This window comes from Protopterus annectens, chromosome 4.part0, assembly GCF_019279795.1.
Source record: "Protopterus annectens isolate FY-2018-M chromosome 4.part0, PAN1.0, whole genome shotgun sequence".
NCBI lineage: Eukaryota > Metazoa > Chordata > Ceratodontiformes > Protopteridae > Protopterus > Protopterus annectens.
The window spans coordinates 1495259266-1495279853 of NC_056733.1; the positions used below are offsets into that span (position 1 = coordinate 1495259266).

General features: G+C 43.2%; 1 protein-coding gene across 2 annotated transcripts in view; it reads right to left on the bottom strand.

Moving 5' to 3' along the window:
- Positions 1–20588, bottom strand: part of CYFIP2 (cytoplasmic FMR1 interacting protein 2) — a 2832302-nt gene that overhangs the window by 1889838 nt on the left and 921876 nt on the right. For both annotated transcript variants that reach the window (XM_044069335.1, XM_044069334.1), the window contains exon 7: positions 1373–1469. In XM_044069335.1, coding sequence (XP_043925270.1) covers positions 1373–1469 — 97 coding nt within the window. The remainder of the gene's footprint in view (positions 1–1372; positions 1470–20588) is intronic.

Here is a 20588-nt window from a genome sequence, read left to right on the forward strand (position 1 = left end):
CTTTCTTTACTGTGAGTCTGTTGTATTTAATATGTGAGAGTCTATGGTATTTGGCTAGCAGGTAGCTTGGATTGGAAGTGATATTTATTTGAGTATGGGTGTAGGTAAAGGTTAATATAGCGGTTTGTTTTGGAGAGTAATTAAATTGGTATAAGATTGTTTTTTCAAAGAAGGTGAGGATATATGCTGAGGTGAGGACAAATATACATGTTGTTAGAAATGTTAGTTTGGTTGTGAAGGGTTTAGTTATCTTAGGCATACTGAAGAGCTTAAAGATGCAGTTGAGTGGGGGTGGGAATGGATGAAGAATATAATGAGATATATTGAGTAGGTTACTCAAATGGGAATTAATCCCAAATGGTACTGGTAATGGATAAGTGAGAAATACTATAAGAAGGCTTTGAGTAAGTGTGTAGGTAGAGGATGGGTGTGGCTGTATGTGTATAGTGGTTAGTGTGTGTGATTGGTGGGATGGGAGTGTGGGAGTGGTCTAGATGGTATAAATCTAGGATCACTTGGGTGAGTGGGAATTGGGGGTAGGGTAGAGGAACGGAGTGAGCCTGCAGGGCGAACGGAGCGGGTAGAGCCACAGAGTGGGTTGTCTGCTGAGAAATAATCAGTAATACAGAGAGACTGTGCACTACCAAGGCCTTAAGTAGGTAAGTAACACTGTCTAAATAAACCTTTGTCTAGCTAATATGCAAGGGATGTCTTTTCTGTCTAATTTCCACAGGAAAAGGAAAGCAAGGCAGAAGGCATCATTTGTATGCAAAGCTTAGGTGAGAGGTTTAATTATAATGGTTCAGCTTTCTATAAGTATGCCTTTCAGCCTAATGTCTGAAAGGTAATGCCTTCTTATTTATTTCCTTGGGGAGCTTGCTTGGTATTTATGCTAGAATTAGGGTTCTTGGACTAGGTATTATGCAGTGGGGCTGGGGGAGATTTAGAAAGTCAGAAACAGTGTTCTCATAACCTATGTCCTGCTGCCATCTAGTGGTAAAGTGGGGAACAACAACAGTTTACTTAGTTTAGCAAGAAAATAAAACAAAAATAAAAAGTTTTTAACCAAAACTGGCACCATGAGATTGTATATGCATTTAGAAATAATTATCAACTTCCTGATTCTTTTTATTCCAGTCTACTTCAAAATTGCATCACATTTTTTTTTCAGGTTGGTTGTTATTGTGCAAACTAACTCATAAAACAGCACATATAATGCTACACTAGTAAGCCAGTCCCTTGTAGTTACTGCCTGTAATCTGAACACGTGTATTTATTTGATAAAAAGGAATATAGACCGTTTACACATTCCCACTGCACAGAATCTTTGTTATCTGCACTCTGTATGCTTTGTTCAGACAAACTGTAGTACCTGGGTGATTCTGTTGTGGTTTGCCAAGAACATGGAAAGGTTCTGAGACTCTTGAATAGACTGGGGATCTGCCATCTTCCTCAGAAACTGGGCAGCTCTGAAAGACAAGACGAATGCAGCAGTATTGGTAACATGCACAAAATAAAATTAATAAGACACAATTATGAAATTAAGGGTGCAAATGTCATAAGTACAAAAAACACAGTAAAATATTTTAGAACATAATACATGACAACTATATATCTGCAACAATGCACTTGGCAACTATAACTAAATTCTATTTTCAGAATTATAATAAAAAACACAAATAAAAGGAAGTGAAACTCTTTTCTCACTCTTGTCTTAATGAAAAATTGCTGTATCTGTGATTTATTCCAAGCAAATAATGTCATGTTTATACCACACAGTATTTTACATACACACACACAAACACACACACACACACACACACACACACACACACACACACACACACACACACACACACACACACACACACACACAAACATACATAAAAATATACATATAAAACAGAATGCATACATCACACGAGTATATAATCATTCATCAACAATGCAAACAATCACACCAAAATTACTTGTAAATAATGGTTGACTAGACCATTCAAGCAAACACACTCTCCACTGAACCCAAACTGCCCCACAGACACAGATAAAACATGTACTACACACAAGAGAACTGTGCACACAGCACACATACCCAATACACATTCATAGTGATAAGCGCACCTAAATATTATCCACAACCCCCCCCCAAAACTACACTACAAAACCAACATAATAAATTTCCTTACAAAAAAAAAACACAACTAAAATGCAAGCACCACAGAAGTGATCAACAAGAAAAAAGGCATCAGCCACTTTTAGTTCTTGAAATAATACTGACAAAACAATGTGTGAGGAATCACCTCCCAAACACACCCTTTCTTATAAATGCTAACTTCACAGTTGTATAGCTGTGAACAAAGAAGCATGTGAATTTATGTTTTACTCAACAGTATGCACCTTGACTACAGCAGAAATTCAATGAAACAGTACTCAATATATTGTGCAGCAAATTCTGCACTTGACAAAATTCACTGTTCGATAAATTCAAATCCACCCACTATTAAAATATCTGGTACAGGCAGTGTTGTTGATATGATAGTGCTGTAAGATAGTTTCCTCCCTGTGGCTGTTATCGCAGTATGGGCTGGGATGTCATTTCCTGTTTGTTATAATGAAGTCTTTAGCAAATTGTGAGAAGGCAAAAGTGCTCAAGTGATTGTATTGTGGAAATAAACTACATATTTTTTTCATTCTTAATGACTGGTTGCGTTTGGCTGTGTACTGTAGCTATTTGATTACAAGTGAACATACATAAATGCATACAGCCAAATCACACACACATATACACACATGCATATATATACACACACACACATATACAAATTCACCTATGTGTGCATATGATTTATTACTATTTGGCCAGAGAGAGAGTCCATTGGCACACATACATCAAATGCCACCAAACACTATGACACACACAATGAAATTACACTGACTGCAAATGTAAACAACACAATTTACATTTGTGATCAACTATAAACAGGACTAACATAAGCCATACATAAAAATATGTGTAGAATTCCAAAACCATGATAAATACTGTTCTCATTTTATATGGGGGGGAGGGGAGTGGGCCTAGTATGGTACCATATTAGAATGGTAATCATGAAAAGCTGGCCTTATTCGCAGATGATATTATTCTGTAGGCTAGGCTCCTCAGAGTCATCAGCATGGGGGCTCTGCTCCTACCACCCTTAACTTATATATACTAAGTTGGCAGTTGCACAACCATGAACAAACTGAATAACTCACCATTATGCTATAGTCAACAATCCTTAAGTAGACTATAACCTAACTTGACCAAATTCACCAGTAACAACTCGTGCTAGAAAATCTGCACTCAAATAATGAAACATTTGACAAAATGACATTACAATTAATGTTATGTACTCACCATAATTATGCATCTGTGTTGTCCATTTTCATTCTTCCTCAAAGTATGGGTTATGGATTTTAGATCCAGCTCTCGAGCTCTTCCCTCTATCCATAATGCCCCAGCCAGCTTACAGGGGAGTTAAGGAATAAGGAAAATGGACAGCACAGATGCCGAGTTATGGTAACTATGTAACTTTAATATCTGATGTTGTCCTTTTCATTCTTCCTCAATGTATGGGACAGAGTCCCCAGCTACATGAATCTTGGGTGGCCCTCATGGAAGGATATTCCAGAGAACTGCCAAACCAAAAGCAGCTTTGCTTCTAGAAGTCAAATCTAGTCTGTAATGAGTAATAAAGGTATGAGCATTAGTACAGGTAGCTGATGCTCAAATGTCATCAATGGAAGTTCTAGACCAGAAAGCAGAAGAAGTGGCCATGGATCTAGTTAAATGAGCCTTAGACAGCTTTTATAGGGAGAGGCCTTGCTGAGTATATACAAAAGAAATGCAACCATTAATCCATTTTGCCACGGTAACTTTAAAAAACAGTGATCTCAAACTGTTCAGTGAGAAAAAAAAACAAATAACTGGCCTGTTTTCCTGAAATCTTTTATCTTGTGTAGATAAAAATGTAGTTGTCTATGTACATCTGTAAGATGTAGTATGTGCACTCGCTTATTTTAAAAATTCCGGAAGAAAACAGGCAAATGAGTTGTTTGATTAATATTTGAGTCTGAGGCTACTTTTGTTAAAAAGGACAGGTTGGTTCATAAGGTTATTCAGTCTTTGTGAAAAACAATGTAAGGGTATTTGGGTGAAAGAGCCTGGAGTTCTGAAATTCTCCTTGCAGATGTAATTGCTACTAGAAATGTTGTTTTCCAAGGCAAAAATTTTAACTCAGTTTTGGCTGATGGTTCAAAAGGTTGTTTTACCAGCCCCTGAAGCACAACTACCAAATCCCAAGGAGGAAACAGATCTTTCACTGGTGGACTGAGAAAGAAGGTGCCTTTTAGAATAGCCTTGCACAATCTGGATGAAGCTAAAGAGGAAGCTTTTTCTCCTGAATGAAAATTTGATATGGCTGCTAATTGTACTTTGACTGTGAGGAAAACTAGCACCTTCCTGAAAAATAAAAGTTAAGAATTTTAGAATGGAATAAATAGGAGCAGTAAAAGGGTCAATTTCATTCTTATGAGCCCAAATTGAAAATCTTTTCCATTTACCTTTGTAGATCTTCCTTAAAGAAGCTTTCTGGGAAGATAAAAGTATATGCTGAACCAGGGAGGAAAGCCTTGACTGTCTAGCTATTAATGGATTGGACAAACCATACAGTTAGTTTGAGGCCTGGAATATTGGAATGCTTCTTTCCCGAGGGATATGAAAGTTTGGATTGGGATCCAGTATCCATGGAGGATAACAAAGATGAGATGAAAGGAAGGGGAACCACACTTGGTGAGGCCAGAAGGAGGTAATGAGGATAACTGCACTGTTCAACCGACATGCTCTATGTAAGAATTTTGGAATCAGAGGTAATGGGGGATAGGCATAAAGAAGACCGGAGTATCAAATGTGGACTACAACATCTCTCAGAGACTCCCCCTGAGGGGGGATTACAGCAAAATACCTACTGCACTTGTTGTGGGGAGATGCAAAGAGATCGCAGCAAGGCTGGCTCCAGCGAAAATCTTCTCCACCACTGATTGATTGAGAGACCACTCATGAGGTAATAAAATGGATCTGCTAAGTTTGTCTGCTAGTATGCTGGATTTTCCCAGAATGTGTACTGCCAAAAGAAGACAGTTGGAGGAGACTATTCACTGGCACACTCTCACTGCCTCTCGACAAAAGGGGTAGACTTGGGTTCCCCCTTGTCTGTTGAAGTACCAGACCACAGACATGCTGCTGGTTTGTATTGCAATAGTTCATAGAGGAAGAACATCTTGAAAGGCCTACAATGCTAATAAAACCACTCTGATCTCTAGAACATTGATGTGTGAATTGGTTTCTTGGGGGAACCATGTGCCTTGTATCATCTGTCCTAAGAAATGCCACCCTACTCCAACTGGGAGGCATCTATGGTCACTGTGCCTACTGGGGGAGGTAGAATAAATGGACAGACCAGGTAAATCTTGTCCAACTGAATCTACCAACAAAGATGATTTTTGCATACTCAAGTGAGTTTGACTGGGAAAGATAAAGAATGTTGTAGAACAGATCACTAAACAGCTAGAGTACATTGGAGAACACGCATACAGTAACATGCTATATGAACTACATCAGTAGTACAATACGCAGATGACACCACCTTTATTTGTGCCGCCCCCACCCTAGACAAATTGCAAACCCTAACCCAAAATAACTTCACCCTAGCTGAAACTTGGTTCACAAACATCAAACGTCTTCTTAATCCCAGAAAAAAGAAACTCATTCTTTTTGGCCCAGGCAGACCACCTCCCTTTAATAATAATTTTCATATCAACTCCAAAGATAACATTCAAATCAGTATCACATGGATTACTGTATAACCTGTTAATCTCTGCTACATTGTTTTTCACTGATGTATGTAAAAGCTATTAAGGCTCTCTCCTACATTACAATGCATTGTATAATATTGTTTCTGTTTCTGTTTTGTACTGTATTATGTTCTACTGTTTGCACTTCTCTTGGAGTTTTTCTCCCTGGGCCTCCGCTGAAAATGTACCTGTGCCCAGTTGGACTTTCCTGGTAAATAAATGTAAAATAAAATAAGTTTATGGCTGCTGCCATTGAAACTAGAGCCTGGAGAACAAGTCTGGCTGGAGGAGAAGGATGAACAGAATTTGCTGTACCTGGAACTTGACTGTATCCACATGATGTGTAGGAAGAGTGGCAATAAGACTTGCTGTTTTCAACTGGGCACCAATAAACTCCAGGGTCCTGTTTGAAGTTTTGATTTGGAGATATTGACTGAAATGCTTAGTCTTTGACAAAGTTGGAGCAAATAGTCCCTAGACTGTTCTAAGAGATGCCTGGTTGGGGCAGTGAGGAGCCAGTCATCTAAATATGGAAACATTCAGAATCCCAGCAGTCTCAGGTGAGCTACTACCACTACCATATTTGGTAAACACCCTGGGGGCTGTGATGAAACCAAAGGGCAGGGCTCTGAACTGACAGTGACTGACCTCCCCAGCCAAAAACAGAGATATCTTCAGCAGCATCTGTTCATCTTGACGTGACAGTATGTTTCCTGAAGATTGATTGAACACATCCAATCATCCTTGTGGAAAAAGGGCAGGATGGACTGAACCATGACCATTTGGAACTTTGACTTCTACACAAATTGGTTCAGGCTGCTTAGATCCAAAATTGGTCTCAGGTCCACTATCTTCTTTGACACTAAAAGAACTTTAAGTTCTGAATCCTCTTTAGTCTGGTGAGACCACCTAGATGACTCTTTTTTCCAGCAGCTTTTGAATCCCTTGTAGCTTTTCTCTGATTGGGTGTGATGTCAGGAAGCTTTCTTCTTTTCATTGGGGGAATCTGGAAAAATGGTATAAAATAACCTCTGGATTTTTATTTTAGCACCCAATAATCTTTTGTTATAGAAGCCCAGGCATCTGGGTGCAAGGACAAGAGTACCTCAACTGTCTCCAGAGGTGAGCAGTCAGGCAACCCTTCAGGAACTTTGATAGGGTCTATCTGGAAAGGAATCTCGGAAACTCTGGTTTTGTGGGTCTCCCCTGCTGCAAGGATGGCTTCTGGAGGAGTTGTCACTGCATGAATCCTGGAAAGATCCCTGGGATTTATGGAATTACATTTTCTTGCCTCATCTTGGATTCTGGGAAAAGGACAGCTGAGGGGTAGAAAAGCAAACCCCTATGGCAAACAGGGTCTTTTCTTCCTGCTCACTGCAGGAAAGTGTTTCTTTCACAGAAGGGCCAAACAAGGACGTTCCATCAAAATGAGCACTGATGAAAGAAGACTTGAAAGGCTCCACAAAATTAAATAACTGCTTCCAGGGATGTCTCCTAATGGCAATGCCTGAACTGACAGCCTGTGAGGTACATTCTGCAGCACAGGATACTAACTTCATGGATGAATTGGAAAAGGATAATAGAGTGGCCAGTTGTAAAGATTATCTTTTACAGTTCTCCACAGACATGGACTCTAACAGGGAACTGGAGAGCTCCTTGGTCAAACCCCTCTACAGCTTCGTAAAGTGAGTTAAATAATTTAGGGACCTCAAGGCACAGTTTGCTGAAGCAAATATGCACTTCCCAAATCTGTCCAATGCCCTCAACTCTCTATTAGGGGGATGGACTGAGGAATTCTGCTCAGCTAGATCCTTTTTTGTGGCTGCTGCCATGCCCATAGCATCAACAGAGACTCCTTTGCTTCACTGGGATTTATCCTTTGGTGGTGCCAAAATTTTATCTGGACATTGGGAAATTGGTTTTACAAAGTCAGGTTCCTTTCATGTCTGGCAAGAGACTAGGTCGATAAACTCATCGGCCAGGAGAGACACCCAAGATGTAGATGGGCTGGAACCAAATGCTTCCAGAAAATTTGTCTACTGTGGGGAGAGAGTATCTGAAGACCATCCACTCTTTTGCTTAAGAATCTCTAGGATATGTCCAAGTGAGATGTCATCCAGTGTAGATATGGGGGACCCTTCCCCTTCCTTGAAGTCAGTATCCTCTGTGAGAGATTCCATAGGGGAATCTATGTGTCTCCTTTTGCGCGTTCTCTTTCAGGGAACCTCCTCAGCAGGATGCTCTGTGGGGGGGGGGATGCAAAGAGAGAGGAAGTTCCTCTAGGGAAACTGTCTGGATGCTAGTTGGTACCTGCTGTTCTTGTGGAGTAGGTCTGATTAAATTAGAGCTCAGACCCACTGGAGGAAGAGATGTAGGATCCACTACTTGGAATGCAGATGGACCGGGAGAAGCCATGGTAGGCCATACTAGGGCCAAAACCACTGAAGCAGCCATGCCTTGACTCTGCCCGGATCCCATGCCTCAAGGAAGGAGTCAGACCCGAGCTATCTGGCACCAAAGCTCTGATAGGCAAGGATGGCTCCGACAACACTGGAAGAGACCCTGGTACCCCGGATCCTATGCAAATGCTTTGGATTCCAAGACTCATCCCAATCCAAGGGAATAGGAGTGGAACCAGTCAGGGAAACTCAAGAGTTGAAGACCTAGCTATCTTTGGATCTGACACCGACCCTCTTGGGGCTCTCAGATCTGAGGGCTCCAAAGCTGCGGGACAGATCGGAGAAAGCAAAATCACTCATAAATTCAATGGGAGAGAGACAGAATATCCCCCATCTGAATCTGAGCTCTGAGGAATTTTCAAATCATCCTACTCACATCAGCCCTTGGAAAGACTTCTGGAGGATCTAATGGACGAGGTTGTGGACTGCGGTTTCGATTCTCTCCTCGGTGTTGTTTGTAGAAACAGGGAATGATGTTGTAGAGATATTGGATCAAATGTGAACCCAGGTGAGTAAGTCTGAGGAGACTTTGACAAAGTTATGGTCAAATCCAAGGTTTTTGGATCAGAGTGCTGCTTGGGAGAATTCACCAATACAACAGTTGGATCCAAGGATTTAGGATCCAATGGTTTTCTTTTAGGATCTGAGGTTCTTCAGATATTCTGAGGAGGCCCTGATATGACCATGGTGGAAGTAGAGATCTTCAGAGATGGAGTAGGGGATTTTTTTCCAGACTCCGTAGACGTTTTAGGATGTTTATTGGGGGGTTTGAGCCCCTGCCAAAGAAGATGTAGATTAAGATGGAGGCAGCAATCCCTTAAGGACCAATTTATTTCTTCTATCTGAATCTAGAGTTAAAATCGGCACAGATAGAGTAATCAGTATTCAGTGCTGCTCCTAGGCAATAAATACACTTACTGTGGGTATCAAATTCTGGAATTTTATGCCCACAGGAAGTACATTTTTTAAAGCCAGTTGGTTTCTCTGCCATAGTTAACAATATGAGAAAGGGAAAGAAGAGATCATTTTTTATTTCTTCAGATCAGTAAACTATCAGCATGGTAGGAAGAGTACCCTATAAAGGGTAGGAAAAGGTAGGAACAAAAACAAAAGACTGCTACCAACAATGATACTCAAAGAGATTACCGAAAGTTAGAAAAGAACGATAGCACGCCCTAACATACAGAAACACATGAAAAACTCATCAATAAGACAGGGAGGATAGCAGAAAAATTAAGTTTTCTCTAAATAACAGCTATTCACAAAAAACTGTAATCACTGAAACAAGCTCCTGAGAGAGGATCCGCATCCATGCAAGTTGGTGGTAAACGAGATCTGAGGTATTGTAGGCTGGTTGGGGCATTATGAGTAGATGGAGGAGCTCAAGAGTTGGATTTGTAAGTCTGTGGTATGTGGCCAAGTCAGACCTGAAGTTGGATCCATAACCTATACATTGAAGAATGAGGACAACATCAGATTCATACATACATACATATATATATATATATATATATATATATATATATATATATATATATATATAGTTACCAGGAATTCCAGCAAGTGTACAGCATGTCAGTAGCTATTTACATTGTCACAGCTATCAAATGCTCTCTTAATCAAATGCAAGAGTTGCTGAGCTGAGCAAGAGTGACTGCTGCCTTCTTAATGTAGTTTTCCCTTTGGTTGCAGTTATGCAACTGTGGGAGTTAGTAATTTAAGTTAGGGGGATGTAGAATGTGCAGATTCAATGTCAGGGAGTATGTGGGGAGGCTTAAAATATTTTTATGTTGTTTTGAAGGGGGTTATTGATCATTAAACTATGCTGAGTGTTTTGTTTTGTGAATAGTTGTTTTTTGTTATAAAGTTTATGTTGATACTAAATATGATGGACATACCAGAATCAATTAAATGCGTCCAAATGCACAGACATGTTGTCATTAGCAATATATATATATATATATATATATATATATATATAGAGAGAGAGAGAGAGAAGGATAATGGCTGGTTTGTTGCACTAGGCATCCTGTTTGTTGCATTAGAAATGGTATACATGAACCACAAAATATAGCAAGAACCATGTGGCAGCATGTAGAACATGTATAATATGGTAATGTTTCATGCAAGTGGCCCAGGACATGTGAATCACATGAGAAATGCTATTAAAAGAAAGTCTGAATGCCCACAATGGCAGAGATAACTGCATCTCACAGAAGATCAGTTTTGGGCTTAGACTGAAGAATCTAGGTGAGGTGTGACAAAAGGAAGCTGTGAATCTTTAAAATATTAAAGAGGAGAGTCCTGCAGATATACACAAACTGTAACAGAAAGATGATGTGTGGCTGGATTTAAAGCAGCATGGTCTGCACAACCGGAGAAGATGTTCTCTGTCCCTGTTAAAGGTCTTTACATTTAAACAGAACTATGACTTTGTAAATTAGAAGTTATGTACCTACCATAACGTTCCATGTTAGTTGTCTTCTCTCGCCTTCTTTCTTGCTGGATGGGTTCGGAGCCGATCTTCGGCTCCGACTCGGCACTAGCTTTAGCTCGAGAACTCCTTTTACCAGCTCGAGGCAACCCTATATCCCATGATGCAAGGCGGAACTACCTCAGATCTCGTTTGGCAGCTAACTAACCCTGCTAAAGACTTATCCTAATATAATTAGGAACCATGGTTCCTAAAAGAAGTCCTCATAACAATGCTCCAGAGGAAGCAATCTAATAGGAACTCTCCAAGATCTGTCCAGGCCAGGGGAAGGAGGGACGCAAGAAAGAAGGTGAGAAGACAACTAACATGGAACGTTATGGTAGGTACATAACTTCTAAATGTTAAGTTGTCAATCTCGCCTTCATTCTTGCTGGATGGGACCGCCCTAGCACCTGTATCCCGGGTGGCTCAATGGAACAGACTCTTGAGAACAGTGGAACCAAAACTGGCCCTATCTCTGGAGGCCAAATCCAACTTGTAATGAGACACAAAGGTATGAGGCGTGGCCCAAGTAGCTGCTGCACAAATAGTGTCAATGGGAAGTCTATCCTGAAAGGCTACAGAAGTGGATAGACTCCTGGTCGAATGTGCTTTTGGCTTAGAAGATAGTTGTTTGCCCCTTAGAGAGTACACATAGAAAATGGTGGAAGTCAACCATCTAGATAAGGTCACTTTAGACACTGGAAGACCCAACCTGTTTTCTGCATAGGAGACAAACAATTGGTCTGATTTTCTAATTTGTTTAGTCCTATGTAAGTAGTACCTGAGCTGACGATGAACATCCAAAAAATGCAGCTTCTGTTCAGCTCTGTCAGAATAGTTAGGAAAGAAAACTGGTAGATCAATAGATTGGTTAATATTGGCTTGAGATACAACCTTGGGAAGAAAGGAAGGGTTAGTTCTGAGCGAAACCCTATCCTTATGAAACACCAGATAAGGTGAACGAATACAGAGGGCCTGAATCTCAGAAACTCTTCTTGCAGAAGTAACAGCCAGCAAAAATATAGTTTTCCATGTCAACAATTTTAAAGAACACGTAGCAGACGGTTCGAAAGGAGGTAGAATTAGGGATGCCAACATTAAGTTCAGATCCCATTGCGGAGGAGGATGTTTCACAGGCGGTTTTAGGAGAAAAACTCCTCTCAAAAAGGCTTTGCATAACCTATGAGACATGATGTTATTGTCCTGCAAGCCAACATGAAATTTGGAAATAGCAGCCAGTTGTACTTTGACTGTAGATGATGACGATCCCGAATGAAAAACCTCCGCCAGGAAATCCAAAACAGAATGTATAGGGGCGGTGAAAGGATCAATATTTCTGGCGTTTGCCCAAATAGAAAAACGTCACCACTTGCTAGCATAAACAGTTCTAGTGGACGACTTTAAAGAAGACACTAAAATGTCTCTGACTGAGTCAGAAATCATTGGTAGCCTGGCTAGGGAAGGAAGTGGAGTAACCAAGCAGTGAGGTTGAGAGAATGAATGGCCCGGTGCTGCTGACCCGACTGGTGGATCAAAAGATCCGGAACTGGGTCCAGATGCCAGGGCTGCACCAGAAGGTGATGATGTAGAGACGGAAACCAAATTTGTCGAGGCCAATATGGAGCAATGAGGATCAATTTGGCTGTCAAAACGGTGGCTTTCTGAATGACTTGTGGAATCAATGGAAAGGGAGGAAAAGCATAAAGAAGTCCCCGAGGCCAATCCTGGGTTAGAGAGTCTCTCAAGGGTTGGCCTGGAAGAGGAAATAGTGTGAAGTAATCTGGGCACTTGCTGTTTTGAGGGGTAGCGAAAAGATCGCAACAAGGGGTGCCCCACTTCAGAAAAATCTGATCCACTACAGACTGATTGAGAGACCACTCGTGAGGCATCAGAATAGATCTGCTTAGCCTGTCCGCCAATAGGTTGGACCTGCCGGGATGTGCGTTGCTATCAGAAACCGCTGAGAAGAGATCGCCCATTGCCAAAGTCTGAGAGCTTCGACATAAGGGATAGGACCTGGTTCCGCCCTGTTTGTTGATGTACCAGACCACGGACATGTTGTCCGTCTGTACTGCAATAGTCCCTGTGGGAAGAAAGTCGCCCAGGGCTTGCAACGTTAAAAGCACTGCTCTCATCTCCAGGACATTTATGTGCAGGTGGTATTCTATGGGTTGCCACGTCCGTGGACCATCCTGCCCTGATAATGCCCCCCCACCCGATCAGAGAGGCATCCGTGGTGACTGTGGCAACTGGAGGAGGGGGAACAAAGGGTCGGCCCTGATGAAGAAGAGGGGAAGATATCCACCATCGTAGATGAGCCCTGCAAGACTGTGTCACTAAGATCTCGTGTCTCATGGGCAGATCGTGGTACGACCACTGCGTGAACAACATCCACTGCAGGAGAAGCATGTGGAAGCGAGCCAGTGGAAGAAGAACAATGGCTGCAGCCATTAGGCCTAGAACTTTCAAGACAAACCTGGCTTTGACCTTGTTGCTTTGTAACAGAAGCTGAACAAATTTCTGGATGTCCAGGATCCTTTGATTTGTTAGCCTGGCTAACATTTTGATGGTATCTAACTCTGCGCCTATAAAGGTGATAGATTGGCAAGGCAGCAGAGAGGATTTTTCGAAATTCACCGAAATTCCTAGACTCTTGCAAAGCTGTAAGGTGTAGTCTCTGGACCGAAGAAGCTGATCCTTGGAGGTGGCGGAGAGGAGCCAGTCGTCCAAATAAGGAAACACCTGGAATCCTCGATGTCTCAGGTGAGCTGTGACCACTGCCATGCATTTGGTGAACACTCTGGGGGCTGAAGTGAGGCCAAAGGGCAGTGCTCTGAATTGGTAATGACTGGCTCCCAGCGAAAGCGGAGAAACCTTCTGGAGCGTCTGTGAATCTTTATATGATAGTACGCATCCTGAAGGTCTATCGAGCACATCCAGTTGTCCTTGCCCAGAAAGGGCAGAATGGATTGCAGCGTGACCATCCGAATCTTGCCTTTCTGACAGACTTGTTTAGTCTGCTTAGGTCTAGTATTGGTCTCCAATCTCCCGTCCTTTGGGGACCAAAAGAATCTTGAGTAGAAGCCGGATCCTACTTGGTCTGCCGGCACTGTTTGGATGGCTCTTTTCCCAGGAGTTTTGAAACTTCCTGTTTTGCCAAATCCCTTTGACCGGGTGAGATGTCTGGAAGGGATTGTAGAGGTACGGAAACCTTCGAAGGGATTTTGTAACCCTCGGATATAATCGACTGTACCCACTTCTCTTGTGATAGGGATTGCCAGGCTACTGGGTACAGCGAAATTCTTCCCGACTGCCTCCAAGGGTGGACAGTCGGGCAACACCTCAGGGATGCTGAAAGGGCTTCTCAGGAAGAGACTCCCTGTTGCCCTGGTTCTGAGGGCCCCCTGCCTCTAGGGCGTCTATTATTGTTACCCCTCTGCCTCTGGGGTAAACTGACCACGTGTGTCCGTGTAGCTCCTTGGGCTTTACGGAACCACATCTTCCCCCCCTTCTGACCCTTTGGATATGGTCTAGAAGGAGTGGAAAACTGGACTCCAACGGCAGAAAGAGTTTTACCGTCCTGTTCACATCTGGTCAAAGTATCCTTCACCTGAGGTCCGAACAAAGCCGAACCGTCAAAGGGGGTGTTGGTGAAGGACGCCTTAAAGGGGTCTGCAAAATTACACAGCCGCATCCAGGCTTGGCGTCTAAGAGCAACACCTGTGCCTGCGGCCCTGCTGCTCCATCGGCTGCATAAGATATGAGCCGCATGGAGGAGTTAGATATCGAATTCAGGATAGCTAGCTGAGAGGCAATCTTTTCCTGAGCCCCAGCAGCTGAAGGATCCTGGTCTACTTCTCCCAGTTCCTTGAGAATATCTCGTTGAAGCCTGGTGAAGTGACAAAGGTAATTCAGCGAACGCATAGCAAAGGTCGCTGAAGAAAACATCCGCTTTCCATACCTGTCCATGGTCCTAGAATCCTTATTAGGAGGATGGACAGGTACTGAAGGATCCGCCAGTTCCTTCATAGTGGCCGCCGCCACCATAGCATCCACAGAGACACCTTTGGACAGGAACTGTTTGTCCGAAGGGGCCGTGATGAACTTGGATGGTCTCCTGGGGACAGGTTCCACAGAATCTGGAGCCACGCCTTCCGAGCCACTACCTGCATGAGTGGGTCGAAGGCGGAGACACCCAGGAGGTGGAGGGTCGGGATCCAAAGCCTCCAGGTATACCGACTCATCCTCGGAGGGGTCAATGGAGGGCCAATTCCCCTCTGTTTGAGGAGCTCAAGGATGTCTGAAAAGAGACATCCTCAGAGGGGACCGTGGGAACCCTCCGACTCATCTAAGTCGGTATCAGATGTAGTAGACTCAGGGAGTCTGTGTGTTTCCTCTTACACGTCCTCTTCCGAGGGGGTTCCCCTGCAGGGTCAGGAGAAACCTCGGAAGAGGAGGAAATTCCCAGTGGGGAAACCTGGGGCGATGGATCCCTGGGCCTGAGAGCAAGAGGCTGGCAAGAGGCATCTGCAGGCACTGATGAGGGAGGAGCTAGAGGGATAGACCGTTGACCAGGCTCAGAGGCCAGGACACTCCTCATCACCTCAAAGGCTCCTCTCCCCGGGAGACCTGAACACACCCGCTCCGAAGAAACAGGAATGGTCGGCTCCAAGGAGAGAGAAGGCTCCGAGGCCGATGTCGGCGCTGAGCTTACCAAAGCCGAAGCTCCGAGAGGGAGAGCGGGGTCGGACAAGGGTCCGATGCCACTAGCCCCCTCGGAGCCGACAGTGGAAACCCGACGACCGGATCCCTCCAAGGAAAGTCTCAAGGAGGAGATCGGAGCCGAGGATGACGGAGCCGAATGATGTATCGGCTCCGGCATCGAAACAGTCGCTGTCCCAAGAAGCTCCGGCTCCGAACTCTGGTGTGGAGTCGGAGGAGGAATCTCAAGAATCGGGGCTATAGCCGAAGTCTGTTGAGATGGGCTATGGAGCATTTGGGCCAGTGCCTGAGATTTCAACAGCCTGCTTACCACCCTCTCCAAATCGTGGTCAGACAGCCTGGAAGATCTCGAAGATCGGCTCCGATGGCTCCGCTCAGACAAAGAGGAGACCCGGAGCCGAGTGAATACTTAGTATCGAAGGGGACCGGGATCTCTTACGGGCCGGAGCCATCGGAGCCGAAGTCCCTTGAACCCCAGATGGAGCCGAGGATCTCGGCCCGATGTTGATAAAGTGTCGGCTCCAGCCGAGCCGACAAGGCAACAGTAGTCAGGGTATCGGAGCCGGCCGGCACCGAACCCACTACTTTAGCAAAAGAAGTATCGGCTCCAGCCGGAGCCGATATCGGCTCCGACGGAGCCGGAGCCACCGGAGGAGGCTTGGACACTGTAGCCTGAGCCTTCGGTGGCTTAAGAGGTTTTCCTGCCCCTTGCTTAGGAGGAGAACCTTCAGGTTTTAACAAACCTCGGAGGATCAATTTGTTCCTCCTTTCCTGCAGGACTCTCTGGCTAAAGGCATGACACAACGCACAGGAGTCCTGCAGGTGCAAAGGCCCCAGGCAATACACACAAGAAGTGTGACCGTCTGTCAGGGACATTTTCTGACAACACTGGTCACACTTCTTGAAGCCTGAGACCTTGCCTTCCCTAGACATCCTAAAAGGATATACACAAACAGTCCCCACAAACACACAACTTAATCCCTACACAGACACACAGGAAGGGAATAACTTGGGGAACTAGGCCTGACTAAAACTTTAACTGAAAAAACTATTTTAAAAGTTTAAAAAGGAAGGGAATAGGGTGGGCTGTACTAAATACAGGCTAACCTAACACTGAAGGGAAATTAAACCCCCAACTAAACTTTTTCTTCTTTAACAAGAAAAAACTTACCTCAGCTGGCAAAGGAGACCTCTTTCGCTAAGCGGCAAACGAGATCTGAGGTAGTTCCGCCTTGCATCATGGGATATAGGGTTGCCTCGAGCTGGTAAAAGGAGTTCTCGAGCTAAAGCTAGTGCCGAGTCGGAGCCGAGGATCGGCTCCGAACCCATCCAGCAAGAATGAAGACAAGATTGACAACTTAACATCTCTAAATTCTGAGCTGTAAGATATTCAGAACTGTACCATGCAAAAGTGTGCTTATTATTTTAAATTAATTTTCTAAAGTGAACTATAATTTTGCATTTCACTACAAATAAACAGAACTTAAACTAAGAAAGTGTTTCAGTTGTGTTATACCTGCTACACTGGTGGCTGCAGGAGGCATAATATACATTCATAGGTGATTACTAGGCTAATGGCACAAGAGCCTTTAAAAGCCTACCCAATAATTACCCAGGCTATGACAATATCATATCTTAATTCCCCAGATATGGGATGGGGCAGTAGGTCTTTGGATGTTGGAACCCTGACTCATTTTACAGACTGTCTCTGTCCATAAGGGACACTGGCAGTTCCATGGATGTGAATTTACAGTTCCCATCCATTTATCCAAACACTTTTTGAAGACAGTGAGGGATGGACTTTGTTTTACGAAAATAGGACGTTTATTCCATAGACGAGGTAGTCTTTGAGATATGAATCTGTCTCTCTAGCAAGTTCTGTTAAGAGTCACAAACAAGGCGCAGGTCCATGGAACTCATAACCCTTGTAAAATGTTTCTTGTGAATATGTAACATTCATCAGGGCTGGATCAGAGAATTCCTTGTAAGTCAGGTATAAGTCACATTTCAATAAACTATATGAGATGGAGTAAAGGGATAAGGCCTTTAGTCGGTCTGCATAAGACATGTGTCTTACTCTTTGTACTTTTTTGTGGTAAACCTCTGGGGCTGCCCCAACTGGTGTAAGTGCCTGAGACCACTGTATTCAATTATGGTCCTGATGAGGACCAAGTACAAAGGTACTACAACTTCCTTTGATCTTGATGCAATGCTTTTACTTATAAGATGAACCACACAGAAGGATTTCCTCACTACAGTAGCTACCTGGTGGTCAAAGTTTATGTCCCTCACTACTGGTTGGGGTTGGGAGGGTAGCCTAATGGTTAAGGTGTTTGCCTTACAAACACAAGGTGCAGGGTTTGAGTCTCACAAGGAATAATTAGCTAGGCTTAAAATGGCTCGCAAGGGCAGTTAGCTTAGTATTAACCTATGAACCTGGGTCTACTTTTAGGGGTGTGTTATCAAAATTATAATTTGCAGGGATGTCTGATTTACCAAAGGGCATGAGTATGACTTTTTGGCACTTAGTCTCAGACCATGGTTTTGGGATCAGTCATTTATCATTTTTAAGACTGTTTGTACAATGTCAACATCAGTTGGGGATTTAATGATTTTGCTCTCAGCCGATAGTCACTGGCGAACTTGATAAGCCAGCTGTCCCCAACATTGGCCTTCACTTCAGAGCAGTATATACCAAACAGGAGGGCTCCCAGCACTGAGCCCTGTGGGACACCACTAGTAACAGGTTTCATATCAGAAGTGGATTCACCTATCCGGACAATGTGTTCTGTCAGTCAGCCAGTTTGCTATTCATCTGATGGTGTAAGGGTTTATGCTTAACTCAGTGAGTTTATCTATGATCTCTGAGTAGGGTATTGTGTTGAAAGCTTTGGTTGGGTCTAACTAAGCAGTGTGTACCACTTTAACTTCATCCATGGCCCTGGTGACTCTCTCAAAGAAGTCCACCAGATTGAGCAGGCAAGACCTCCCTTTGATAAAGCCAAACTGAGTCTGGTCCAGTGTCTGGACACTTCTTCTGTCATTAGTCATCAGGTCCACGATAATTCTCTCCATGGCCTTGCAGATAAGACTGGTCAAGCTTATGGGTCTGTAGTTCCCTGGGTCAGTTGATGGGTCCCCCTTGTGCAGCGGGACAACTGTTGCAGTCCTCCATTCTTCTGGGACAAAGCCCGCCTGGAGGCTGTGGTTTTTACTGGCCTGACAGATTCTGTTATACGCTATTCCAAAAAAATCCTGGAATGTTGTTGAGACCCATGGATGCTGTGTTTCTGGCTCTAGTGAGTGTGGTAATTTGGCTCTAGTGACCTGTTCCTTCATAATGATAGGTAGCGGAATGGTAGCAGGTATTTCTTTCGGTGTGGCAAGAGGTGCTGGGGGGTAAAGTCTGAAATGAACTTATTGGCCAGCAGGTGTGCTACCGTTTCAGGCTGGGTATAATGCTGTCGTTAATGATTAGTTCGCCACATTGCTAAGCATTTCCCATGAGGTTAAGAACATAATTAAAAAACCTTTATAGTTATCTTTCACTTGCAAGGTTACCTTTGCCTCATAGTTGGCAGATATGACCAGTTCTCTAATTTGTTTGTTTAGACTGGTGAGTGTCTTTTTGCACTGTTTTGTCTGTTCCTTCTTCACACTGAAGACAACTTTTTTTTCCTTTTGTTGAATAACCTATTTATGCTAAGGGTCCACCATTATTTTTGCCAGTAATCACAGCTTTGACTCGGACACGTACTGCCTCCTCTATGCAACTATGAATGTGGTTGTACAGTGCTTTTGTGTACAGCTCAGAGTAGGCCTCAATGTCATCCAAGTTCGGAGAGGCTTGGAAGTTTAATAAGCTGTCACTTAATTTGAGGTAATTGGCCTTAATAAAGTTCTTAACAGGTTTGGAGTTTGTTGGGGGTTCTAGGTTAGTTTTAATACTAAAGGAGAACATTTTGTGGTCAGATCTTACCATGGAGAAGTTAATGCACGGGAGGGAGCAGCATCACTCTGTTTTCATGAGCACTAGGTCTAGAATATTTGTACTTCTGGTTAAGAAGCTAACTATTTGCTCCAGGGTGTTTGCAATGATGAAGTCCAAAAAACACCAAGCAAGAGAAGTATGGGTCATATAAGTCTCCCAGTTTATGGAGGGGTAGTTGAAGTCACCCATAAATATGGTGTTATGCTGATGCTGCCCTATGCATAAACTTGCAGCTCTTCGAGAAGCCAAGAGCGGTGGGAGACTATGGAGAGCGTTTCCTATACAGGATTTTATACTGAAGAGGTTTGCTTATATACAAGGCAAGGGTAGCCACTTTTGAGCTTTACAATAAGCCTTCCACACAGTTCCCAAGTCAGGTGGTCCGAATCAGCCCTCTACTCCTACCAAAGTGCAGAATAAAATCTTCTTAATGTAAATCAAGAATCCTTGGAAATAAGTTCACAAAATTCTACAAACACAGAAAAACTTTACAAAACTTACAAATATTTTGGCAAACTCAGGAGAACTCTGGCAAGCTCAGAACAGCTTTTGCAGTATCAGAGTAGGTTAGGAAATATAAGAATACTATCAAAATGAATGAGAAGCAGTACAGTAACAAACAAATGGTGTTTCTTTAACAAGCACATGCTAAAAAACAGTAATAAACACAATAAGATTAATAAATGCAGCACAGAACTGGTAAATAGCACTGAGAGAGACTAAGGCTTTACCAGAAAGGCTCATCCAGACTCTGCTACACTTTGCTGTGAAGGAAAGGTTAGTTTGCTGTTATTTTTTGTATTTCTGTATTGCCTTTCTATATTTTGAATACTGTAGTTTGTTTTCTTTACCTTGTGTTTTACTTGCATTCTGTTTTAACAGCATATTAAAACTTCAAAAGAGACCACAGCTCTCTCTGTTCTGAGTCAGGCAGAATTTTTTCCCTCCCTCTTGTTAAATACCACTGTCTTTCTAGTTGCCCGCCTCTTATGTTAATCTGACCATATATCTCATTTCTCTCTACTTTCACTGGCTTATGTGAGTAATCACA